Genomic DNA, 21,227 nt, shown 5'->3' on the forward strand with positions numbered 1-21,227 from the left:
GTATAAAAGCGGTTTAATGAAACTTATTCAACGATTTTAATAAATCTGCAAAAGTTTCGGTTTCGGCCGAAACTAGAGCCAATCTCGGGATTGGGAAGTTTCGGAACTTCAGTTTCGGTTTCGGCAAAACAACATGTTTCGGTCGGACACTAGCAATAAGTACATAATTAAGGTCTTACCAGTAGGTAATATTACGAGTAGCATACAATATGAATAGAATAGAAAATATTTATTTGGCATAAAAACATAAATTAGGTACAACAGGAAATTAAATAAAGAAACGTACACCAAATAGGATGCCACTCAGCATAAGCATTGTCTGTAAGACACGGCGCTGGTTTTCGGGGCACCCAAATATGGACAATAATGCTATTTAAATGAGTAAAGCCGGCCTCCAGGGCCACTGCCAAATCGGTTACTCAATAAAATAAGAAAAAGGTTAGAGAACCAACAAGTACATACCTATGAGAAAACGGTCAAGAATGTTGTATGTGAAAGCCAAGGATTACATTTTAATATTCCAATGTTTACTAGACTTTTTTATTAAACTTAGGGATTCATATTATAAAAACAACTTGACTGCTAGTAAGGAAATCCTTTTAATGCATACTGCAGTGGTATATAAGCATCAGAACGTGTTAAAATATAGAAATCTGGTTTTGTTTACCTCTTCGCTATCGAACTGCTCCGTGCCGCCCATGAGCTCCTCGATGCGGCTCGTCACGGACTCGGGGAAGCTGATCTGCACCTCCGGCCCCACATCCTTGTCGTCCAGCCCGTTGGACTCCATGTTTCACCCTAATTCTGATGAAATCATTCGTCTGCAACTCCTCAAATCTCAAATATTAGGATTAACTGCACTGTCAAATGTCAAATGTCAAATAAGTGTAACGTCACTTTTCCTGTGCGTTTTGATATGCAGAATGCAACCAACCTCCTTTCAATAATTTCGATTTCATGGTGAACCGTAGCCAGGAATGATTCAGTGTGACTCCAACCTCGTATTTGTTTGATTGTTTGTGGTGATGAATGGTATTAAAAGAAGGCTTAAGTTTTATTTTAATATATTCCTCAATATGATTACACCTTAATAACAAAACGCAAAAATGACAGCTTTGAAGCGTTTTTCAAAAGTGCTTAACTTCATTCTAGCTCTCGATGAAAGTCTTCTCCATTATAATTATTTCTACTATAGATACTCATCCTTTTCTTTTGGGTTCTAGTACTAGTGTAAGACAAAGATAGTATAATTATCTCTGTGTATGTTTGAAATGAGACAGCCCTTTGACAAACTATGCTTACTCTTTGGTCTTGTCGTCGTTTTATCCAATGGTTTTATCAGCCTAGTTAAAGGTTTAAAATACCCCTCAGCGAGTGACGTATGGTGACGGATGGTCACGAACGTTCACCTTACCGTGTATTGTTTTTAGTTTTTATTCGCGCTCGCTTCGAAGTTGCCGTGACCCGGAGCGCCATGCCGCACCTCGCGCCGATCTAAGAACGAACCCTCGTGTTTTGTATTAAGTTTGATATTATACTCCGAACCTGTGAAGTGCTGTGTGACCATGGCTCGTTTGACAGAAGAGATGGTGATAGCGCGTTCCAAACAGTCTGATTTGTCGTCTATAAAGAAGTTGAACTGCTGGTGAGTGTCATTAGGGTGTTATTAAGGGCACGGCGTGGATAATTGTCGTTCCGGTCACCGAGCATTTGCATTGTGGCGCGGTGGTCGTGAGAGCTCTGTTCTTGAACCGAGGTTTTTGCGCGGTTTCTACAAGTTGTACGACCAGCTGTTTTGTTGCAGTGCGTTACAGCAGACACAAAGTCGGTAAAAGTAGAATGTGTATGTATAAGGTGAAATCTGCTTAAACTTGTCCTAAAGTGAGGCTTGCATGAATTGGTAGATACTAATTGGAATCTTAATAGAATGAGGTAGTAGGGTGACTCACTTGTTTACTCCTGAGACGTTTCCATTCATGGCGTAAGGTTATTTTGGTTTGTGTTAATTAAAGACATCAAACCAAATTATCAGCTTTACTAAAAACATTTTGATGTAGAGAAAAATATCCTACAGCTTAAAAATAAAGATTCAAAATGTATGTTGTTCACAAAATAAAACCCGAAGTTATTTATTTTTTATGCAAGTCCATTGGCTTAAATTGGTAACTTTTAATGTTATAAAAACATTTTTTTATAACGTTAAATTTATTACATTAGTGCTAGATATTAATCTCAACCATTAACAGCCCAATATAATAAATTTCCTCTGACTTGTTTATTATTTACCATGGCCTGCTGATCTATCATCTAAGCATGGCCCATCATTGAAGTGAGTTTACCTATGATCTTATTCTCCTTACAGACAGAGTTAATGTAATGAATACACTATACAAGACATAATCGAAAGCTATCATTCTACACAATTACACACAATAACTAAGTAGGGCTCATAAAATTTTATTTTATTTTATTGATAAACATGTTTACATGACTTTACAGCTAAACCAATGCGTCACGAAACTTAGACTAACAGCAATAATACTTATATCAACAACAATAATAGCACATGACTAGTATAGATAAATTACATAGGAACAGTTGAGCACCTAGCATCCATCGCCTCACAGAATCTCAAGCATTCACTATACACTGCCGTCCATCGCCACGCAAATAGGTGCTGAGTAGGTGTCAGTGCCAGGAGCGCATTGAGCAGTGAAAGGGCGCGGGGCAGCGGCGAGTTTCTGCACGATACGGTGCGCGCCGGCGGCACGGCCAATAGGTCGCATTGTCGCGGTCTGAGGGCCAAATTCAAATTGCAACTTCATAATTGCAGGTGCCTGTGCACTTGCAATTATTAATTTGAGATTTGTCTGAATGGCATAAGATTTATAATTGCTTAAAGTTGCTAGCATTCAGAAGAACAGTGAGATATAAACAAGGATCATTAGAAAATGACCTACATGTCTCTTAAAAATAAGGCCTTTTAGCTTACAGCATATTGACCATAATAATAACAATATCATAACAATATGATACATACTTTAGACAATGTAGTTGATTGTGAAATGAGTTTTTTAGTGGAATAATGCACCACAGACACGTGGATCTCAAATATTGTGTAACACTTTCACTTTCTGATCAGAGTATAGTCCGTGAGCTGCACATTCCATTAACTGCTGTCTGTTAACTGCCTCGTCAGATGACAAAACGGTTAGCCAATCAGAGATTAACTGACTACATCTCTGGACCGAGCAAAGTGGCTTGCTCTTGTGTTGGAGGCCAAGACCCATTTTGGGTCATCGCACCAGCAAAGTAAGTATAAGTAAGTAGTACCTTGTTGTACAGTCAGCTGCAATAGGCTCTTAGAAAAAACAGAGTTGCTTAAATTTTGGTTTATTACATTTTGAAATGATTACATTCAAATTTGGCTGCCTACTTTGCTTGTATGCCTAGTACTGATGTGCCTAAGGAAACTTTCCAAAATTGCGAAATGTTTCGGAAATTTAACGTTGGAAAAATTCGGAAAATTTCTTACATTTTTGTATGAGAATTGAAACTTTTCAATGTTAAATTTAAATTTCCCATATTTCCTAGTGAAAGTTTCATGAAATTTCCGTGAATTTATAGAATTTTATGGAAACTTTCCGCAACTTGCACATCTGTAATGCCTAGGTAGGCACTAGAGGTGCCCCAGGCATACAAGAAATCCACAACAAGCTAGGAAGTAAAATTCACATTAGAGTCTCAAAGTTTTGCCTAAGTGGATATTTATTAGTTTGCTTAAGACGCTTGAGATGAAGTGGACAGTTGTTGCGTAATAGTTACATGGTCATACAGTCTCGTAACATAGGTGATGTTATAATACATACTTATAATTGAAAACTTGAGTTATTAAAACCCTCCACATCTTTAAATGCCAGCTATTTCAGGCTTTTATTTATTTATTGATTCTTGTTTGCATTTTGTCCTGTCATGTATTTTGTGAATTAGTGTCATTCTTGTTTTTATCTCAGATCCCTGAATAACAGTTTGGTTGGCCAATGTTCTATCCAATCTGGTTTATACTAAAATTACACTATACTTAATTTAGGGAGAGTAACCTATACCTAGATACCTACACTACATTAAACTACTGGTTTTATTATAGGTATAAAGTATACTGCATACCTTATGCAGATGTAATAGAGTTAGACCAAGGAAAGTCTGCAGCGATTTTGATAGCCCATGCAGTGCAAGTGTTATTTTAAACATCAAACTTCTATGAAATTATGACGTATAAATAACACTTGCACTGCGTGGGCTATCAAAATCGCTGCAGACTTTTCTAGGTCTGACTCTACGAGGTATTATATCTACAGAGGTCAAAAGTTATTAAATATAGCTCGTTCATTTAAAAACCTAGCTGACTGGAACATTAACGTAAATTATAATTATTCAGTATTAACTATAAAACCCACATTAAACTTAAACAGAGGGCCTACCGCGAACACCGAAGTTCGCAAATTGCAGGCATCTTTCTGTGTCACTCTAATTACGCCTTAATTGGAGTAGAAGAGAAAGATGCCCACAATTTGCGAACTTCGTTGTTCGCGGCAGGCCCTCTGGTAAGTAGGTTTATTAGTGGTGCATTATATTCCCACGCGTTAGGCTAGTGCCAGTGCTCTGAAGTTTATGATCCATAACCGGTAGTGAGCCGAACATACAGGCATCCTTCAATAACTCAAGGTCACGTCTCTGCGGCCATTTATAAAGTAAAACAAGTGAAGTTTATTCATTTGAACACACGGTTAGTTGCGAAATTACAGAGTGAATTGTATTCCTTATATGTAGTGCTGTGTATGAAGTATCTTGTCCATTGTGTTAATTTTCAATAATATCATCATCATCATATTACCCACTGCTGAGCATAGGCCTCTCTTCTAGTACGCCACTTGTCCCGGTTCTGAGCTAATCTCATCCAGAAGTGACCCGCAATCTTCCGGATGTCGTTCCACCCAACGAGCCAACGAATAATAGAAAATAATAATAAAATAATATAGTAGGTAAGTACATTTTAGATTCCATCAACTGTTAATATAGCCCTTGCACCTTGGCGGGAGCTGCCTCTGCGCGCGTCCCAGGACACGAGCTATATATAGGTCATCCGCTCGGTGTAGCCCTTAATATCACAAAATTTTCGAAATTATTCTTGGATGAAGCAGCCGTTTTTCCTCTTTCCTTTATTTCTAAGCTTTGTAGGTAGGTAGTAGGTACCTAGTCAGATCTTACCCCAACATTGTGTCCCCACGAAATACGGTGTCTCTAGCCTAATTGAACAGTCACAACCGTGGCTCACTTCTTGCGAGCACTTAACTACTTGCTCCTAACAATATGAACATGACTTTTCATGGCAGGTTCGTTCACACGGCAGCGGTGCAAAACCAGCGCACAACAAGATTTAAACTAAACAAACTAAAATTGAAATGAAAATAGTCCAATGTTGTCCCTACAGAATACTTTGTCCCCAACCTGATTGTACAGTCACAGCCGTGACTCAGTCGCGTGACTTCGCAAGTTCGCAGCTCGCTCATAACAAGGCGAAAATACGTCGCCAGCAGTCATATTGCAATGCAATACAACTGCAGCGGAGCAAGGTCGAAGCACCACAAGGTCCACAAGGATTATCCTAAACAAAATATTGTGATTGTAATAAAAATATTCCAATTTTGTACCTATTTTGCATTGATAAGAGGAAAAAGACCCAAATACCTAAGTTAAAAAATTAAAAAAGCAGTTTTTTGTCAATACAATTTAGAAACCGCTTAGTTTTGGCACGGTAATAAAACTAGACAACACTAACTTTCCTTCACTTAACTTTGTTATTGTTAACCTCACCCGCTAATTAATAGACATTAAACTCAAACCGCGGACCAACTAACTTTTAGTTTTCAACTCACTATATTCCGTTTGCATAGAATTCAAAATTGCTTGATTCCCTCTGCGATAACATCATTCTCGTAGTTCGTTACGAGCCTTAGAGAGTTTAATTATTGTACAGTCGCCATCAGATATTCTGGAGCGTCGGAGTTGCTCTAAAATATCTGAACACGCACTCTAACGCCATCGCCATGACGTGACATCTAAGATATTTTTGAGAACGTTGACCGCTCCGATATATATCTGATGGCGATTGGCGACTGTCCCATCGACCCCATCGTCAATACAGCTTACTGACAATTGGATTCAGTACAAGCCAAGACATAAGATCCTCCGATGGCCAGTTACGTGTTGTTATGTTAGTAGTAGTAGTAACCTACGCACGTCGGCTGCCTGATGACTAGTATGATTGTTTTGAATTAAATTAACAAGTATTGAATCCTGTTAGCCTTGTCTTTTATTACTTATGTGTTTATTATGCAGTAGGTTTGCAGTCAAGGAATTTGACTTGTGTTCTCAGAACTACTGTACTATAGAAGTGAGGAAGGAGGAGATGACCGAACGACCATCTAGTCTTATGGAACTTTTAGTAGCAGAAAAGCGGCCAAGTGCGAGTCGGGACTCGCCCATGAAGGGTTCCGTATTTAGGCGATTTAAGACGTATAAAAAAAAACTACTTACTAGATCTCGTTCAAACCAATTTTCGGTGGAAGTTTACATGGTAATGTACATCATATATTTTTTTTAGTTTTATCATTCTCTTATTTTAGAAGTTACGGGGGGGGACACACATTTTACCACTTTGGAAGTGTCTCTCGCGCAAACTATTCAGTTTAGAAAAAAATGATATTAGAAACCTCAATATCATTTTTGAAGACCTATCCATAGATACCCCACACGTATGGGTTTGATGAAAAAAAAATTTTTGAGTTTCAGTTCGAACTTCGAAGTATGGGGAACCCCAAAAATTTATTGTTTTTTTTCTATTTTTGTGTGAAAATCTTAATGCGGTTCACAGAATACATCTACTTACCAAGTTTCAACAGTATAGTTCTTATAGTTTCGGAGAAAAGTGGCTGTGACATACGGACGGACAGACAGACGGACAGACAGACGGACAGACAGACATGACGAATCTATAAGGGTTCCGTTTTTTGCCATTTGGCTACGGAACCCTAAAAAGCGCTATTATTGTTTGTGCTTGTCGTAGTCTCACTTTTCTTGTCATACTTGCTTTGTGTTTTTGTTCAGTCACGCTCCGTGATTGTTACGCTATTTAGGATTCTAGCTAAATTGGATATTCCATACCGTAAGTATGGAACAACCAATTTAGCTAGGAACCTAAATGGCGTATTAATCCCGTGTGGTTACTGTACCATTGCGTACCTTTGTCATATGACAATCAATAAGAAAAGCTGCTAGAGATCTCATTCACTGTGACAAGATATGAAATACTATGCGACAAACTTACATTCTTCAGGTAGGTGTACTTACAGCAGTACTCCTGACCACTTGTAGGCCTTGTATGGTTGTAATAAGATTCATGAATGCTCAGTTACAACTGTGTCTGGGAAGTACGTCAGCAATGTGGGCGGTTGATAAAATCATGGCCAAGTAAGGAAGGCTAATGGCTGAATCGGCTCCTATGGCGCCAAGGCTGATGATTCCACACGAGATTGAAGGGCCTCTACTTGTTGTAGGTAGATTTAAAACAGTCTTCATTAGATCGAATCATTATTATGTTAGTTGTAGTAGGCGGGTTTAAGGCAATCTAGTAGTAATGATAATTGTCACACCACGTCGGTGTCAAGCAAGTATACAATCACCTGTGATGGTTGATGGTACGCAATTGGCTTTGCAGATTCTCTTCTCGGATTCCAATGTCGCGAGTTCTAGTCTCGTCCGAGGCATTCGTTCAAAGCAAACAAAGAAAGCATGTTGTTTGTCGGATCGTGCTGAGTCAGGCGGTTCGTTGCTCGATTGGTTCATTTGGTTCCTTCTGCGGCGGTGCCGCTGCCGTGGGCGGCGGTGCGGTGGGCGCTGCGCTTGTAAAGTTGTGTTCTACAGATGTATTGTATTGAATCGTATAAGGAATTGGTCGGTTTGTTATTTATTTCTTTGTATAGACATGTATAGAAAACATCAAATGGGGTAAGTACAGGTAATTATTAGCACACTGGACTGGATTTTATAAGCACTGTAAAATAAGTATTGTACCTTATATGAGTGTCAACCTACAAATTTTAGCTCGTTGAAAACCTTTTAGTTAGCTCACGACAAATCCTTATGAACACTCTGTTTCATTAGAATTGGAAGATTGGATTCTTTTTTTTATCAAATAGTATTTCATTGCTTTTATAGTGCGTTAATTTTCTCCTCTTCTTCTTCCTGCCTCTATTCCATCAGTTAATCTGGGGTCGGGCTTCCTTGTTCATAGGCGCCAGGATATTCTATCTCGGTTTGTCGTTGGTGTAAGTTTCTGAGCTTTTAAATCCTTCTCCACAGTTGACCACAGTGCGTTAATTTTCTAAACGAATTAAATTAAATTTTATTAGCCAACTAAACTATTAGGTTCCAATTGCCCTATCGTCATTACATTATGTTTGGTAGGCGTTACGAGGCTATGTCAATGCCGCTACTAGTAAATCTTGTAATAAGCGTGAAGATACGTCAGATTACTTGCTCGAATAAAAAGAACAGCCACTGCATTATGATAATCGCATCGCGATCTTATCTGCGTGTACGCACGACGGAGACGCACGAGCGCGTGCGCGTGCGATTGTGCTGTACCCTGCCTACACGCACGCAGGGTTACCACATCTAGTAGTTCTGCCACACACTCGTCGAATGGCATGGGAAGTAGCGAGCAACGTAGAGACGTAGTGTGGGAACATGCCACACGTCATGCTCCTCATCGTGCTCGCCGCTCCCTATTTTGTCGGTATTTTGGCATAATCAAAGGACCGGGCAGTACGAGTATGTATAGGTACCTACTACCTAGTGTGGAGCGGTGTGTGGCCAGAGGGCAACATCGCGGCAGCGCGAGGAGCATAGTATGTTGGGGGTAATACCAATGATAAAAATTTCAAAAGTTATGACACAATAGTCCTTCTACATTTCTGCGCGATTATTTTTACAATATCCTAAACTGTCCGGCATACTCTACCTCAAGGTACGGCGGTCTGTCTAGAATAGTTTGTGGCCTCTCCAAATGTCACCACACTCGCATGCGATTTGCAATACATTGTGGCATTTGATCGATCGATTGAATTCGTTGCTCCTTCTCAACCAGCATCAATTAACTAAAATCGCAAGCCATTTCTTGCAAGGTCTACAGAAGCCTTATATTGGTTCACGAAGAATGTTGTTCTCATGTGCGTGCGCCGGTAATGGCACATAATAGCAGCGCGTGCGACTCGTGCGAGGAATGATAACACGATATGGTGAGCCCGGGCGGATGGGCTCGTTGAATAAATAAGTTTACATGCACGTAATTGAGTCCCATTAACATAAACAGCCGTCAATACTGTCAGTAACACAGCTTTATAAAACATAATGTACCTAGGTATATTATGTTTCTCATTGGGAATTGCTTACCGTATTCTCATGGACTCTTGCAACTCTACAGTTGCGAGCGCCTCTCTGTCGCTCGAATGTGCAACAGCAATAGAGAGGAAAATGTTGTACGATTTTTCGATGTTGGCGGTAGTAGGGCGTACCGCGAACCACGAACGATGTTTTACCTCTCTGACACAGTCATATCGTACAAGTTCACCAAGTGCGACCGAGAGTCAAAACTTAGTTCGTTCGCGTGGTTGGCCCCTCTGGTGCTCGGGTCCAAAAGTATAGAAACGCCTGCATTCATAAGCCTTTTCGTTTATATACTTTAATTGTAAATAGTCCCTGTTTGGCAATGACATTGATTTGTACTCGTAACACGCGTCATTGATAAGCGCAAGGTCGTATCTCGCCATCTGACTGCACCAATCTATTCGTATTGTTATCTGTCAGCCGTGACTTTGATATCACTTTGTAATAATTGTAATCTACATCGGGAGTCTGCGGTCAAACTCAGTATACGGTTACCAGAGAGCATGACGTTGCTCCCCGGGGTCCAAAAGTTTGCAGACGCCTGCAATGATCATAGCCGTATTCCCGAGAATCCCGAGTATTTACACCCTATTTTTTTGATTCTTCGACGGGATTTGAGTTTTTTTTTTCACTTGTTGGTGACAAAGTCTTCTGCAGAAGCCAAGAGCTTTCTAAAGAAGATACATGTTGGCAACATTTTTAAATTGCCTTCACGCACATACGATCCACGACGTAAATAAACAAAAGATGATGCAGATAACATGGAACCTTCAAAATTTATAACGAAGTCTACATTTGAGTCGTTTTGAGTCGCGCTCTAAAAAAAGCTCACATCTTCAGACTGATGTCTGAAAAAGACTGATCTCAAAAAGGGTTTTAGGAAAGCTCTCATCTCTAATGTATTTCTAACTAGAGTCAAACATCTGAGTCGAGCTCTTCTAATTGGTCGACTCTAATCTACAGATAATGGTAACGTTCTCACGACATATGTGTTCCCATGACACGGTTCAGTTAGGCTCAGGTTAAGAGCACTAGGTCGTGGTTAAATAGTTGGGTTTATTATTATTAGCACATAGATGAGGAGAAGATATGTTTTTGTTTGTGCAATACACCAGAGAGTCCAGGGGCTTCCAAACAAAGGCCTGGCCCGGTCCACGAAAAACAGAAACTGCACAAATTCATCTAATAAAGGTGGCCTCGGGTCAAAAACTACAGCATAAGCAGCAGATATAGACAGAATAAATTTAGCGGACCCTGAGGTCCTTTGGCGCCCAAGCTAGCAGTAGCTAGCTGAGGACGAAACCGGGATAAACACTGACCGCCCTCATTCATAAAATTTAGCAATCCTCTGTAAAATTTTGTGTCTTTCTAACAAACACAAATGTCATGATGACTGATAGGGACAAACGGTTATCAACGGGTTGTTAGATTTGACAGATGCATGTTTATGAATATAAACGCCATAAGATGATAGAGAGAGATTATGCTGCCATCTAAAAATATTATAAAAAGTATTTTTTTAACCCAGTTTCTCATTTCACTACATCAATCTTGTCACTAACAATTTTGGCTTTCGGCCATATCGTCCCTACATCATAAGATTGATTTGTAAGTAAGTATAGAGATGTATATTGTTTGATGAGTTGATGAGTATTGTGATTGACCTGAATCTTACTTAATCGATGAAAGGTCAGTGACCTGAAAGTCTTGCCTATCTAATCGTTTCTAAGTAGTTTATTACGTTTACAAATTTTACGACAGTTGATAAGATTACGTAGAATTTATTGCTGAATCTATAAAATATCCAGATTATATCCATCGTTAGGTAATATATTGTACATAATATTATTAATAAATGAAGTTAGTATTTATGCCGTTCTAGTCACGATTCAGTTATACGTACGAGGGGTGTTCAAAATATTCTCGGTATGAGAATGAAAACAAACAAGTACGAAAAGTTTGATATTTTTATTTTTCAATATACTCCCCCCCTATGTTCATACACTTAAAAGATCGATCAATTTTTTTTTTTAATCCTGCATAAAAATATTTTTTATCTTTGGTGTAAAAATGCTCCTCCACTGCCGCCTTCAATGCTTCATCATCGGAAAATTTATTTCCACGCAGATCCTTTTTAAGATTGGGGAACAAAAAGAAGTCGCTGGGGGCTAAGTCCGGACTATACGGTGGGTGAGTAACAGTTTCAAACCCACATTCAACAATAGCTGCCTTGGCAATATGAGCAGTATGGACGGGGGCGTTGTCATGCAGAAGCATAACACCTTTGGTTAACTTTCCTCGCCTCTTTTCTTTGATTGCATCCTTTAATTGACGTAGAATGTTAGCGTAGTACTGTCCTGTGATATTTACACCTTTTTCTTTATAATCGATCAGTAATACTCCTTCACAATCCCAAAATATCGTGGCCATGACCTTGCCAGCTGAAGGGATGACCTTGAACTTCTTGGGATGAGCTGAACCCTTAATGTGCCACTGCATGGACTCTTGTTTACTCTCTGGGTCATAATGATGAACCCAGGTTTCATCTCCAGTAACTATTCTTTGCAGCACCTCATCAGGATTTTCACCGCACAGGTCAATAAAATCGGAACAACAAGCTACACGCATGTCTTTTTGAAGCCGAGTCAGCATTCGCGGAACCCATCTTGCACTTACTTTTGACATATTAAGATGGTCATGGATAATATCATGTACGGTACCAATAGAGAGATTGGTTACTTGTGCTATAGATTTTACCTTCACTCGACCATCTTCCAATATAAGTTTTTCCACTTTATCAATATTTTCTTGTGAAGTAGCTACTACAGGCCGGCCAGGTCTAGGGTCGTCTTCAACACTCTCCCTTCCACGTTTAAACTCGCTTGACCACTTTTGAATGGTAGATAAAGAAGGAGCAGACTCACGGTAAACACAATCCATTTCCTCTTTTATGGTTTTTTGATTTTTACCCTGTTTTGTCAAGAATTTTATCACGCATCGATGTTCTAATTTAGTTAACATTGTCAATTCCCACATGATGTTCATGTTTGTTCAGCAATTGCAGAAAAACAAAAGAACATCTCGGTTCGAATTATACTTTTTTTTAATGTCAATGAATAAACCTTAGCGGCCAGTAACGAAAGAAATTTTAGAAGAGGTTGTAAGATATCAATACCGAGAATATTTTGAACGCCCCTCGTACCTATTAGCTTTGCGTGATGGAAATATTGAATGAAACAGACGTATGTTATGTTTTTATTAGTTCACTGAACATTGAATTGGCATTAGAATAACTTGGATCTACGGTAAGTTATGTAACTTATGTGTGTTATTACTTATGCCAGTTCCAGGTAAAAGACTGTAAAAGAACGCAGGCACGTGATAAAAGCCTTTGACTGCTCTAAAAGTAGCCTTTTTCCCAGCATCCTGATTCCTGATGTCGCAAAAAAACTGAATCTATGAATATTTAGTGGCGGATGTGAGTGCAAAGACCCCCGCGGGTAGGGGGCGCATTCCGCTGCGCGTGAGTCTATTGTCGTGACTCAGCCGGCGCCGGCGCCCGCGCACGCTCTAATCGACTAATAGGTCGGCAGGGGTGAATAGGGATGGCGGGGTGAATAAAGATAAAAAATCCCCGCTCTGCTGGATTACAATCAATGCTATCGGTTGACTCCCGCACGTCTCATCTTCGCTCATCTCTGCCTCAGCCTAATGGTGACCTTAGTACGATGAAGACGTAAGACGCGAAGTTAACAATCATGAAGCTATGGTGATGTCACTACCAGTTCAACCGTTACCGACGTGGACTGATGTCACCATTAATGTTACTGATGTCATTTGTGATGTTCCTGAACTTCATGTTCAGTGGAGCGGGAAGGTCTCCGGTTAGTTGTCTTATCGTGCGTCTAAAAACTCTAAAAGCATCAAGCAAAGCAAGCAAGTCGTAATTTAATGTTGTATGAAAGAAAGAAAGAAAATACATTTATTTATGACAAAAACTTGTTGACAAATATACAATGTATATATAACATACAGAGCTAATGCCATAAAAGGAGACACATAAAGAGCAAATGCCAGGAGGACACTATGAGGCGAACGAGCAGACGAATCGCCGGAGGGTGAGCAATAACCGTCGCCCATGGACACCTGCAATGGCTGCAACATCAGAGGGATTGCAAGTGTGTCACCGGCGTTTAAACTTTTTATTTTTAGTTTTTCAATTGTTTTATTAACAATATGTATGCATTCCGAATGAATGAATGGATAATATAGCTGTGTAATTTACGAACATTTACTAGTGTCTTGCAAAATCGACTTCTGTTTATGACCATCATTTGTATAAACTACACCGTTCATTATGTAAATTACATTTAAGAATATTTACATAACATATGTAACAGTTACGAGTATAATAGACGTTTAGCTATCTAATTTACATGTAACATGTAGTCCACCGTAACTGACTGTTATATAGTGACCCATTTATTTTCGCCGTGTCACCTACCGCATAATGACGTACTGCATGTTCCGTTCTTTTGATACTTCGTACCTATCGATTCCTTTCATGTGCCGAATATTGGAAAATTTGACAGCAGGCAATTAATGTTCACACAAGTTGACCCTTTTTCATTAATCTTGAATACCTATACGTTGTGATATCAGAATGTATGAGAAAATAGATGAACTGTATAAATGTGGGATTCCACCAGTGTGCGGCACAAGCATATTCAGTATGTACAAACACATTTTGGATTTAAAAAAGTATCAGGTAGGTATTTGTCAGTATCACAGAGTCCTGTGATACTGCAAAACTGTTATTTTTGTGATATAGATACCGTCGCTTACTTATTTATTTTTGATTTGAACTCAATATAGGTAATATCAAGTTTAAAAAAAAAACCGGCCAAGCGCGAGTCGGACTCGCGCACGGAGGGTAAATATTTATTTTATTTTATTTTTAGTATTTGGGTATAGTATACGGAACCCTAAAAACGAACATATCGAATAAAAACTCTCACTCAAATCACTCAATTTGTTTTTTACGCCTCCTTATTGAAATGACAGCAAGTAGGTATCGTAAACGTTTTTTTGTAAACCATTGAAAAGCTTTAACAATGCAAGTTAAAAGGAAACGCAACGTTAGTGTCGCCTTTGTCCACTGTCCACTAAGAAAGCGATTTCCACAGAACCGATCATTACTCAATAAGTTCTCCTACTCAAATCCGTAGCAGCTTATCTGCACTGTTTCGCAGATATAATGCCACAGCATACAAAGTGGATCTTTGCTGTGGGCTGTAGACTTCGCGAACCCCGATAGCATAGCTCCGCCATTTGTTCCAAATTGAATCAACTAATTCCTTATAAAGAGCTTAATACACCTTTCTGAATGTAACAATTGACGACAAGGATGCAGCAATACGTTAGATAATTACTTTGGACTTTTGGACATTGTACGTTTGATCTCTGATACAACATGCACATGATTTATTTTGCCACAACGACATCGACCTCATTGGCATTATGTCCCGTGCGCCCACGCACACGAAACGAGGAAGTGTGGACATGCCAGATAGTAATGTAGGTCGGGGAAATGACAAAAACACCTACAGAACAGATTAGACAGTATCAGTTTATAAGCACGTGTTTACTCAGATAAAAGGCGAAGTCCTAAGAGGAACTTGTTCTTATAAAGTTGTTGCTGGCTCCATACATAAATATGGTAATATCCATTTAGAGGAACGTGGCTGTTATCGACACGCGCTGATAATATTTCGCTGACCGCCATATCCATCTTATTGAAAGAAGATTATTAATAAATCAGCCGAGATTTGTTTTCTTTTAATGAATGTGATATGTTATTGATTCCACTTTCTAACGCCCTTGTAACAGCTGTAACCGTGTCCGTGTGTTGTGTGTGGGATGGACCACGAATACAAGTTACATTACCCATTCATCTCACTCACTTTCGATATATACCTACAGCCCATACGAATGCGAATAGTTGGTTCTATATATATCGACGAGGGCGTAATCCACGTAATCAGATAAATAAATATTATACAGTCGCCATCAGATATACCGTATCGGCCATGGTGTTCACTGTTCACAAATATCTGAGCAAAGCCTTTATCGTCAAGACATTAAAGTGCATAATTGCATATTCAGATATTTTGGAGCACCTTGATGGCCGCTCGGATAGGTAATGAAATCATTGAAATCGGCCCCTGTAAATGATCGTTAGTTACCTTTACTTCGCCTCCTTGTCCTTGTTCAATAATTCAGGTAACTTTGACCCGCGCCCGTGATCGATCCTCGTAAGCGGAGGCAACGCGGCTATTAATAATGCCCACTTGGCTTAAGGCTTGCTTTGCTCAGCCATTACAACGGCCCAACTGTATATAGCAGAAGCAGGCCGCTACGGTCGCTTAAGAAAGCTCTTTTGGTTCTCCTTTGAACCTTTTTGTACCTACCTAGCTTTATTTGACGTTCATAAGCGCATTATAATTATGCCTACTTGAATAAACTATCTTTTATCTTTATCTTTACGTCTGTAACAGTATTACGTGAGCGTAGAAACAAAGCCAAGAATGTAGTAATCTAGGCCATAGGAGGGTTCATCGATCAAGTTGGCTGCAGCCCAAGGGAGGTGAGCGCTCGACCTTCGTAGACGGTGTGGCGTCTTCGCGTCTCTCAGTATTGTTGGTTTTTTTTTACTAAAACGCGTTCTTTTTCGCGCTCGCTGCCTGACTGTCTTGATGACTCGGAGCAGTCGAGTCGAGAGCGAGCGGGCCCGATCATCGAGACCAATCAGTGATCGATGATCGGGCCTTGGAGTCGTGTCTAAAGGTTAGTCGGTTGAAAGAAAAGGTTTCCACTTGTGTTAGTAGCTAACTCTCTTTTCAATAAGTGTTCGTTAAGCAGATATCTAAACAATTTAGGCCGTAGTTGGTTCATTCATCATTTTGGCACCGGCCCAGAGGTGAGTGCTCGGCCTTTGCAGACGGCCTGTCTTCGCCACGACAGACAGGGTCGTGACTAGAATCCCTAGCATACTTCCTAAGAACAAATATAGCTTAGGTACACCTGTGTATCATACTGTTTATCTGGAGCATTACACTGCAATCCAGAACTTAAATTATAGGTGTGGATCAAGCTTTAGTGTGACTGGACTGGACTGGGTATGTCTGCCGCATGCATCCGGAAAAGTGGGCCAAAATCTCAGTAGCCGAGTGGGACCACTAAATATAATAGTTACCGGAATAAAAGATGTCGGGATAAATCGAACTCATTTTAGATAGAATGGTAAAAATAAACAACCGAGAGGAGTTATTTTTACTAGTTTCTTATTTTCCTTTACCGCCATAGTTGGTTTTACTTTACCGCTCCAATATGATTAAAAGAAAGTGAGCACACGAGGTAATGCGGTGACACGAGTCGCATTGCGGTAACTTGTCAATAACTCTTTCTACTTTACCCAGAATCTATACTAATACCTATTATAAATGCCAAAGTAACGCTGTCAGTCTGTTACTCCTCACGCTTAAACCGCTGGACCGATTGAGGTGAAATTAGGTATTGAGATAGTTTGAGGCCCGAGAAAGTATAGGATACCTAATACGTTTCTCCATTAATTCTGTATTACACCTATTACAATGAACCATCGTTATAAATAGCGTTGCATGTTTCGCGGGTGTAGGGTTATTAATGCGGGCGGTGAACTGTGAGCGACACCAGTCATATACCATTCGTAGTGTCATTGCAGGCGTGGCGTGGCGCAGCGGCGGTTACAAGTCAGGGTGATTGGTTTACAAAGACTGCACATTTGTAGATATATTAAAAGTAGTCACCAGCTCACCAGTAATAAATATACCACTGCGCGCAATAATATGTGACACGACATTAGGTACTAAAGTGTAGTTTGTCATGTATTTGTAGTATTCGATATTATTGTACTAATAGCAAAAAGTACCTACAAATGTACAGAAAATGTAATTGTCAAGTTGGTGATATTTTCCAGTCAATCAAGTAAATGTCATGAGATTTCCCTGTGGAATTGTTGAATCAAACTACTAATTTATTGTAATCGGTATAAACGACATTTAATAAAATAATTCATATATTCTTTATAGGTAACTGTTAAATTGTTGTACGAGACAGTTGTCATGTCACAATTGTGGCAAAAGATATCGGCGCGTGCGCCGCTCGCGTGTTTTATGTATGTGCGACTGTTCGTGTCAATAATGACAGTTCGGTAGCGGTGTTGTCTGATATGATAACATAGTTATACGATCTTACATAAGTAAATATGTACATACACATGTCGTGCTTAGTGTAACTTAACTGTAGTTAACTGTACGGAAGGCACTCAAAGCAATTGACATCTGACATACACTTTCTTATATTACAAACAAGACGACGACAATGTCAATGGACACATTAATGTGTTAGTAATGTGTTGTGTGTGTATGAATCAAAATGCGATTAGATTTATATAATAATCAACTTTTATTGAAAGCTAATTTTTAAAAGCTACTACATCAGTTATGGCACAGAATGAAGAGAGCGCTGACAGCGCGCCACAGACCAAACTTATCCTAAAATGTTGCAAGCAACAAATATTAACACTAAGGTTAAACATACAATATTTTATAAGCTATGTTCAGACTTGTCCTGAACATAATTGGGCCGGGCGAGTTGAGTTTAATTTAGACTTACAAATCAAAAACAAGAATTTAACAAGACACAAAATTTTTTTTTTTTTTTTTTTTTTAATCTAATTTTTATTGAGGCTTTGAACACTCTAGGTGAACATGTCAGCCTCATGGGTGCTTACATAGTTCCCTACTCAAGGGAGAGATCAATAAAGTGGTATACACTGATTGCTTTGTCAGATAAAGGCTCTGCCAACCAACAATTGATCTGTCCATTGTGCATGGAGCCCAAACTACCAAAAAATCTTTTTCTCAAGTCCGTGTTCCGGACGCACTCCAACAACACGTGATACACGTCATCAGTCTTCTGGCAGTCTAGACACAGTGGTGACGGTTTAACACCCATCGTACACAGAAACTTGTTTGTAGGAATGTGTCCGGACCGGACTCGGAAAGCCGAGACTAACACTTTTCTAGCAAGGTTGGCAGAATCAAACCAGGGTATCCACAAGGGCCTAGCTTGGATTGTTCTGTACCAGATTCCTACACCCCTTGATAAAGCTTTTTCTCCGAAATGGTATTCCCATTTTTGTAAACATCTTTTTTTAATTCTGGGAATTACTTCACTCGAATATGGTATAGAAACTACTACAGAGCCATCCATTACAGCGGTTTTGGCAAGCTTATCTACTGCCTCGTTTCCTGCCAACCCTACGTGGGAAGGAACCCACTGTATTTTGACAACCTTTTCATCACAAATAAACTCATGAATCAACTGGAGAGCTTCATATGCGACAGGCATGCCTCTTTGTCCATAAACACAACTATTAAGGTGTTGAAGTGCACTCTTTGAGTCAGATAATATTACAACTGGAGCATTATCAGCTAGATTCTTTGCATAACACAAAGCTTCTTTAATAGCTACAAGTTCAGCTCGCATAACGCACGCGTCATCATGCAGCTTCCACATGAGTGAAACATTGCACTGAGGATCAAACAGAGCTGCTCCAACACCTTGTACACTCTTCGAACCATCAGTGTATAATTTATAAAATTGGATATACTGCTCAGTAAGCACTCTCAATGTAGAATTTCTCAACGCCTCATTCTGTTGATGCCGCTTAGGGACATCAATATATTCAATGCTATCCAATATACATGACCTGGTGTCGACTGAGGACACCCAAGTGTTCAAAGAGTACATATCCAATTTGTCACAGTGATGCACAGGTAAATCTTTCCATTCATCATAAATGTTAGCTAACAAAGGAAAATTTTTATCAGAAAATAGATTACGCTTAGCCAAAATGCTCTGTAACGCGGAAACAATGGGGCTGTTTGATCTTGATCTTATTCTTAGTAAAAATCTACAACCCAACCAATAACGACGCACAACCAGAGGAGGAATGGAGAGTTCACTTTCCATAGCTATAACAGGAGTGCTGCGTATGAAGCCTCCGCACACACGCAGAGCTCTATTTTGTAAAATATCTAATTTCTTTAAATGAGAAATAGCACAACTTCCATAAATAAAACTACCATAGTCCAGGCGACTTCTTAAGAGAGATATATAGAGGCGCCTGAGATGTTTAGGATGAACTCCCCAAGACCTTCCCGCTAGAACCTTTAAAATATTAATATGTTTGTAATTTCTTTCACACAGCTCTTTTATATGGAGCCCCCATATCAAGGATGAATCCAACCATAATCCTAAATACTTAACTCTACGAACCACCTCGAGAGACTTGCCACTAACAACTATATTAACATTAACATCTTTTCGTGATCTTTTAAAAACACATACTTTTGATTTATTCTCAGACAGATACAAGCCAACTCTCTCTAGACATCCAATCAAACGGTCAATAGAGAGTTGAAGATCACTAACTGTATCTGAAGTGCGCCCTCTTTCCACAGTTTTATACAACACGAAATCATCGGCATATTGTGAGATACAAACATTATTAATACTATTACCTATTTCCAAGGTTGCGATATTAAATAAAAGAGGAGAAATGGGATCTCCTTGGGCTAATCCTCAGTGTGTATGTCTAATTAAAGGGTTACCTCCACCATTCAGAATAATTCTACAACGCCTATTAGAAAGGAAATTCCATAGATATTTACATATCTTATTACCTATGCTTATGTTTTGTAAAATGTTGATTAATGAGCTAATATTTATGTTATTATATGCATTATCGATGTCAAGAAAACAAGCCACAGTAGGTTGTTTTTTACCAAATCCTTGCTGAATATCAGATGTAAGTAAAGCTAAATTATCCAAACAAGACTGACAACGTCTGAAGCCAGTTGATGAGCTGGGAAGGAGACCCCGACTTTCCACAAACCATTCAATTCTCTTCATAAGAATCAAGTGTAGAATTTTACATGGACAAGACATTAAAGAAATCGGACGTAAAGAAGATGGTAAGCCGGGGTCCCTCCCCGGCTTAAGTATAGGAACTATTTGGACATCTCTCCACTGATCCGGAACAACCCCGGTCTGAATTATCAGATTAAATATTTTTAACAGCATTAATTTACCATTGTTTGAAAGATTAAAAATCATAGAGTAAGATATATTATCAACTCCTGGAGAAGTATCCTTCTTTTTTAAACAATTAAGTAATTCAGGGAGAGTAATTGGGATTTCTAACACAGAAGATTGTACACTAGAAAAGGACGGGTCCGGTTCAGCAACACTATCCGGGGTCAACGAGTGAAGCAGACTCCTGGCGTTGTCGGGATCAACTCCAGCACGCCCTTCCGAGGTTCCCTTCATCCATCTCATTTTCCTCCACATGATAGTAGCTGATGACTCATGGTCAATACTCGTACAGAAATCTTTCCACGCTTTCGAGCTAGCCCTTTTTATTAGTTCATTTGCTTTTGACACCCTGGTTTGCCAGCAAGAAAGGTTTGATGGAGTAGGATTACGTCGCACCTTTGCCAGGGCTAGACGTCTTTCTGCTACAGCTTTGGATATTTCTGAATTCCAATAATGTTTAGGTCGAAATTTTGATGCAGGGTCTTCACTTGTTTTGATCCAGGGGATGTGTTTATCAG

General features: G+C 39.4%; 4 protein-coding genes across 6 annotated transcripts in view; 2 read left to right on the plus strand and 2 right to left on the minus strand.

The window, feature by feature from the left end:
• The window catches only part of LOC134658980 (vacuolar protein sorting-associated protein 53 homolog), a 41,342-nt gene extending 40,490 nt beyond the window's left edge, over positions 1-852 (minus strand). The window contains exon 1 of the mRNA XM_063514586.1: positions 668-852. Coding sequence (XP_063370656.1) covers positions 668-790 — 123 coding nt within the window. The 5' untranslated portion in view covers positions 791-852. The remainder of the gene's footprint in view (positions 1-667) is intronic.
• The window catches only part of LOC134659138 (protein ERGIC-53), a 250,244-nt gene that overhangs the window by 120,302 nt on the left and 108,715 nt on the right, over positions 1-21,227 (minus strand). The window lies entirely within an intron of this gene.
• LOC134658982 (centrosomal protein of 72 kDa) overlaps positions 1,419-21,227 on the plus strand; it is a 49,819-nt gene continuing 30,010 nt past the window's right edge. Inside the window, exon 1 of the mRNA XM_063514587.1 lies at positions 1,419-1,645. Coding sequence (XP_063370657.1) covers positions 1,566-1,645 — 80 coding nt within the window. The 5' untranslated portion in view covers positions 1,419-1,565. The remainder of the gene's footprint in view (positions 1,646-21,227) is intronic.
• The window catches only part of LOC134659166 (small ribosomal subunit protein eS21), a 50,802-nt gene continuing 38,613 nt past the window's right edge, over positions 9,039-21,227 (plus strand). The window contains exon 1 of one of the 2 annotated variants that reach the window (XM_063514795.1): positions 9,039-9,050. The gene's annotated coding sequence lies outside the window, so the exon portion shown is untranslated. The remainder of the gene's footprint in view (positions 9,051-21,227) is intronic. The other variant, XM_063514798.1, reaches the window with a different exon arrangement.

This window comes from Cydia amplana, chromosome 24, assembly GCF_948474715.1.
Source record: "Cydia amplana chromosome 24, ilCydAmpl1.1, whole genome shotgun sequence".
Classification (NCBI taxonomy): Eukaryota; Metazoa; Arthropoda; class Insecta; order Lepidoptera; family Tortricidae; genus Cydia; species Cydia amplana.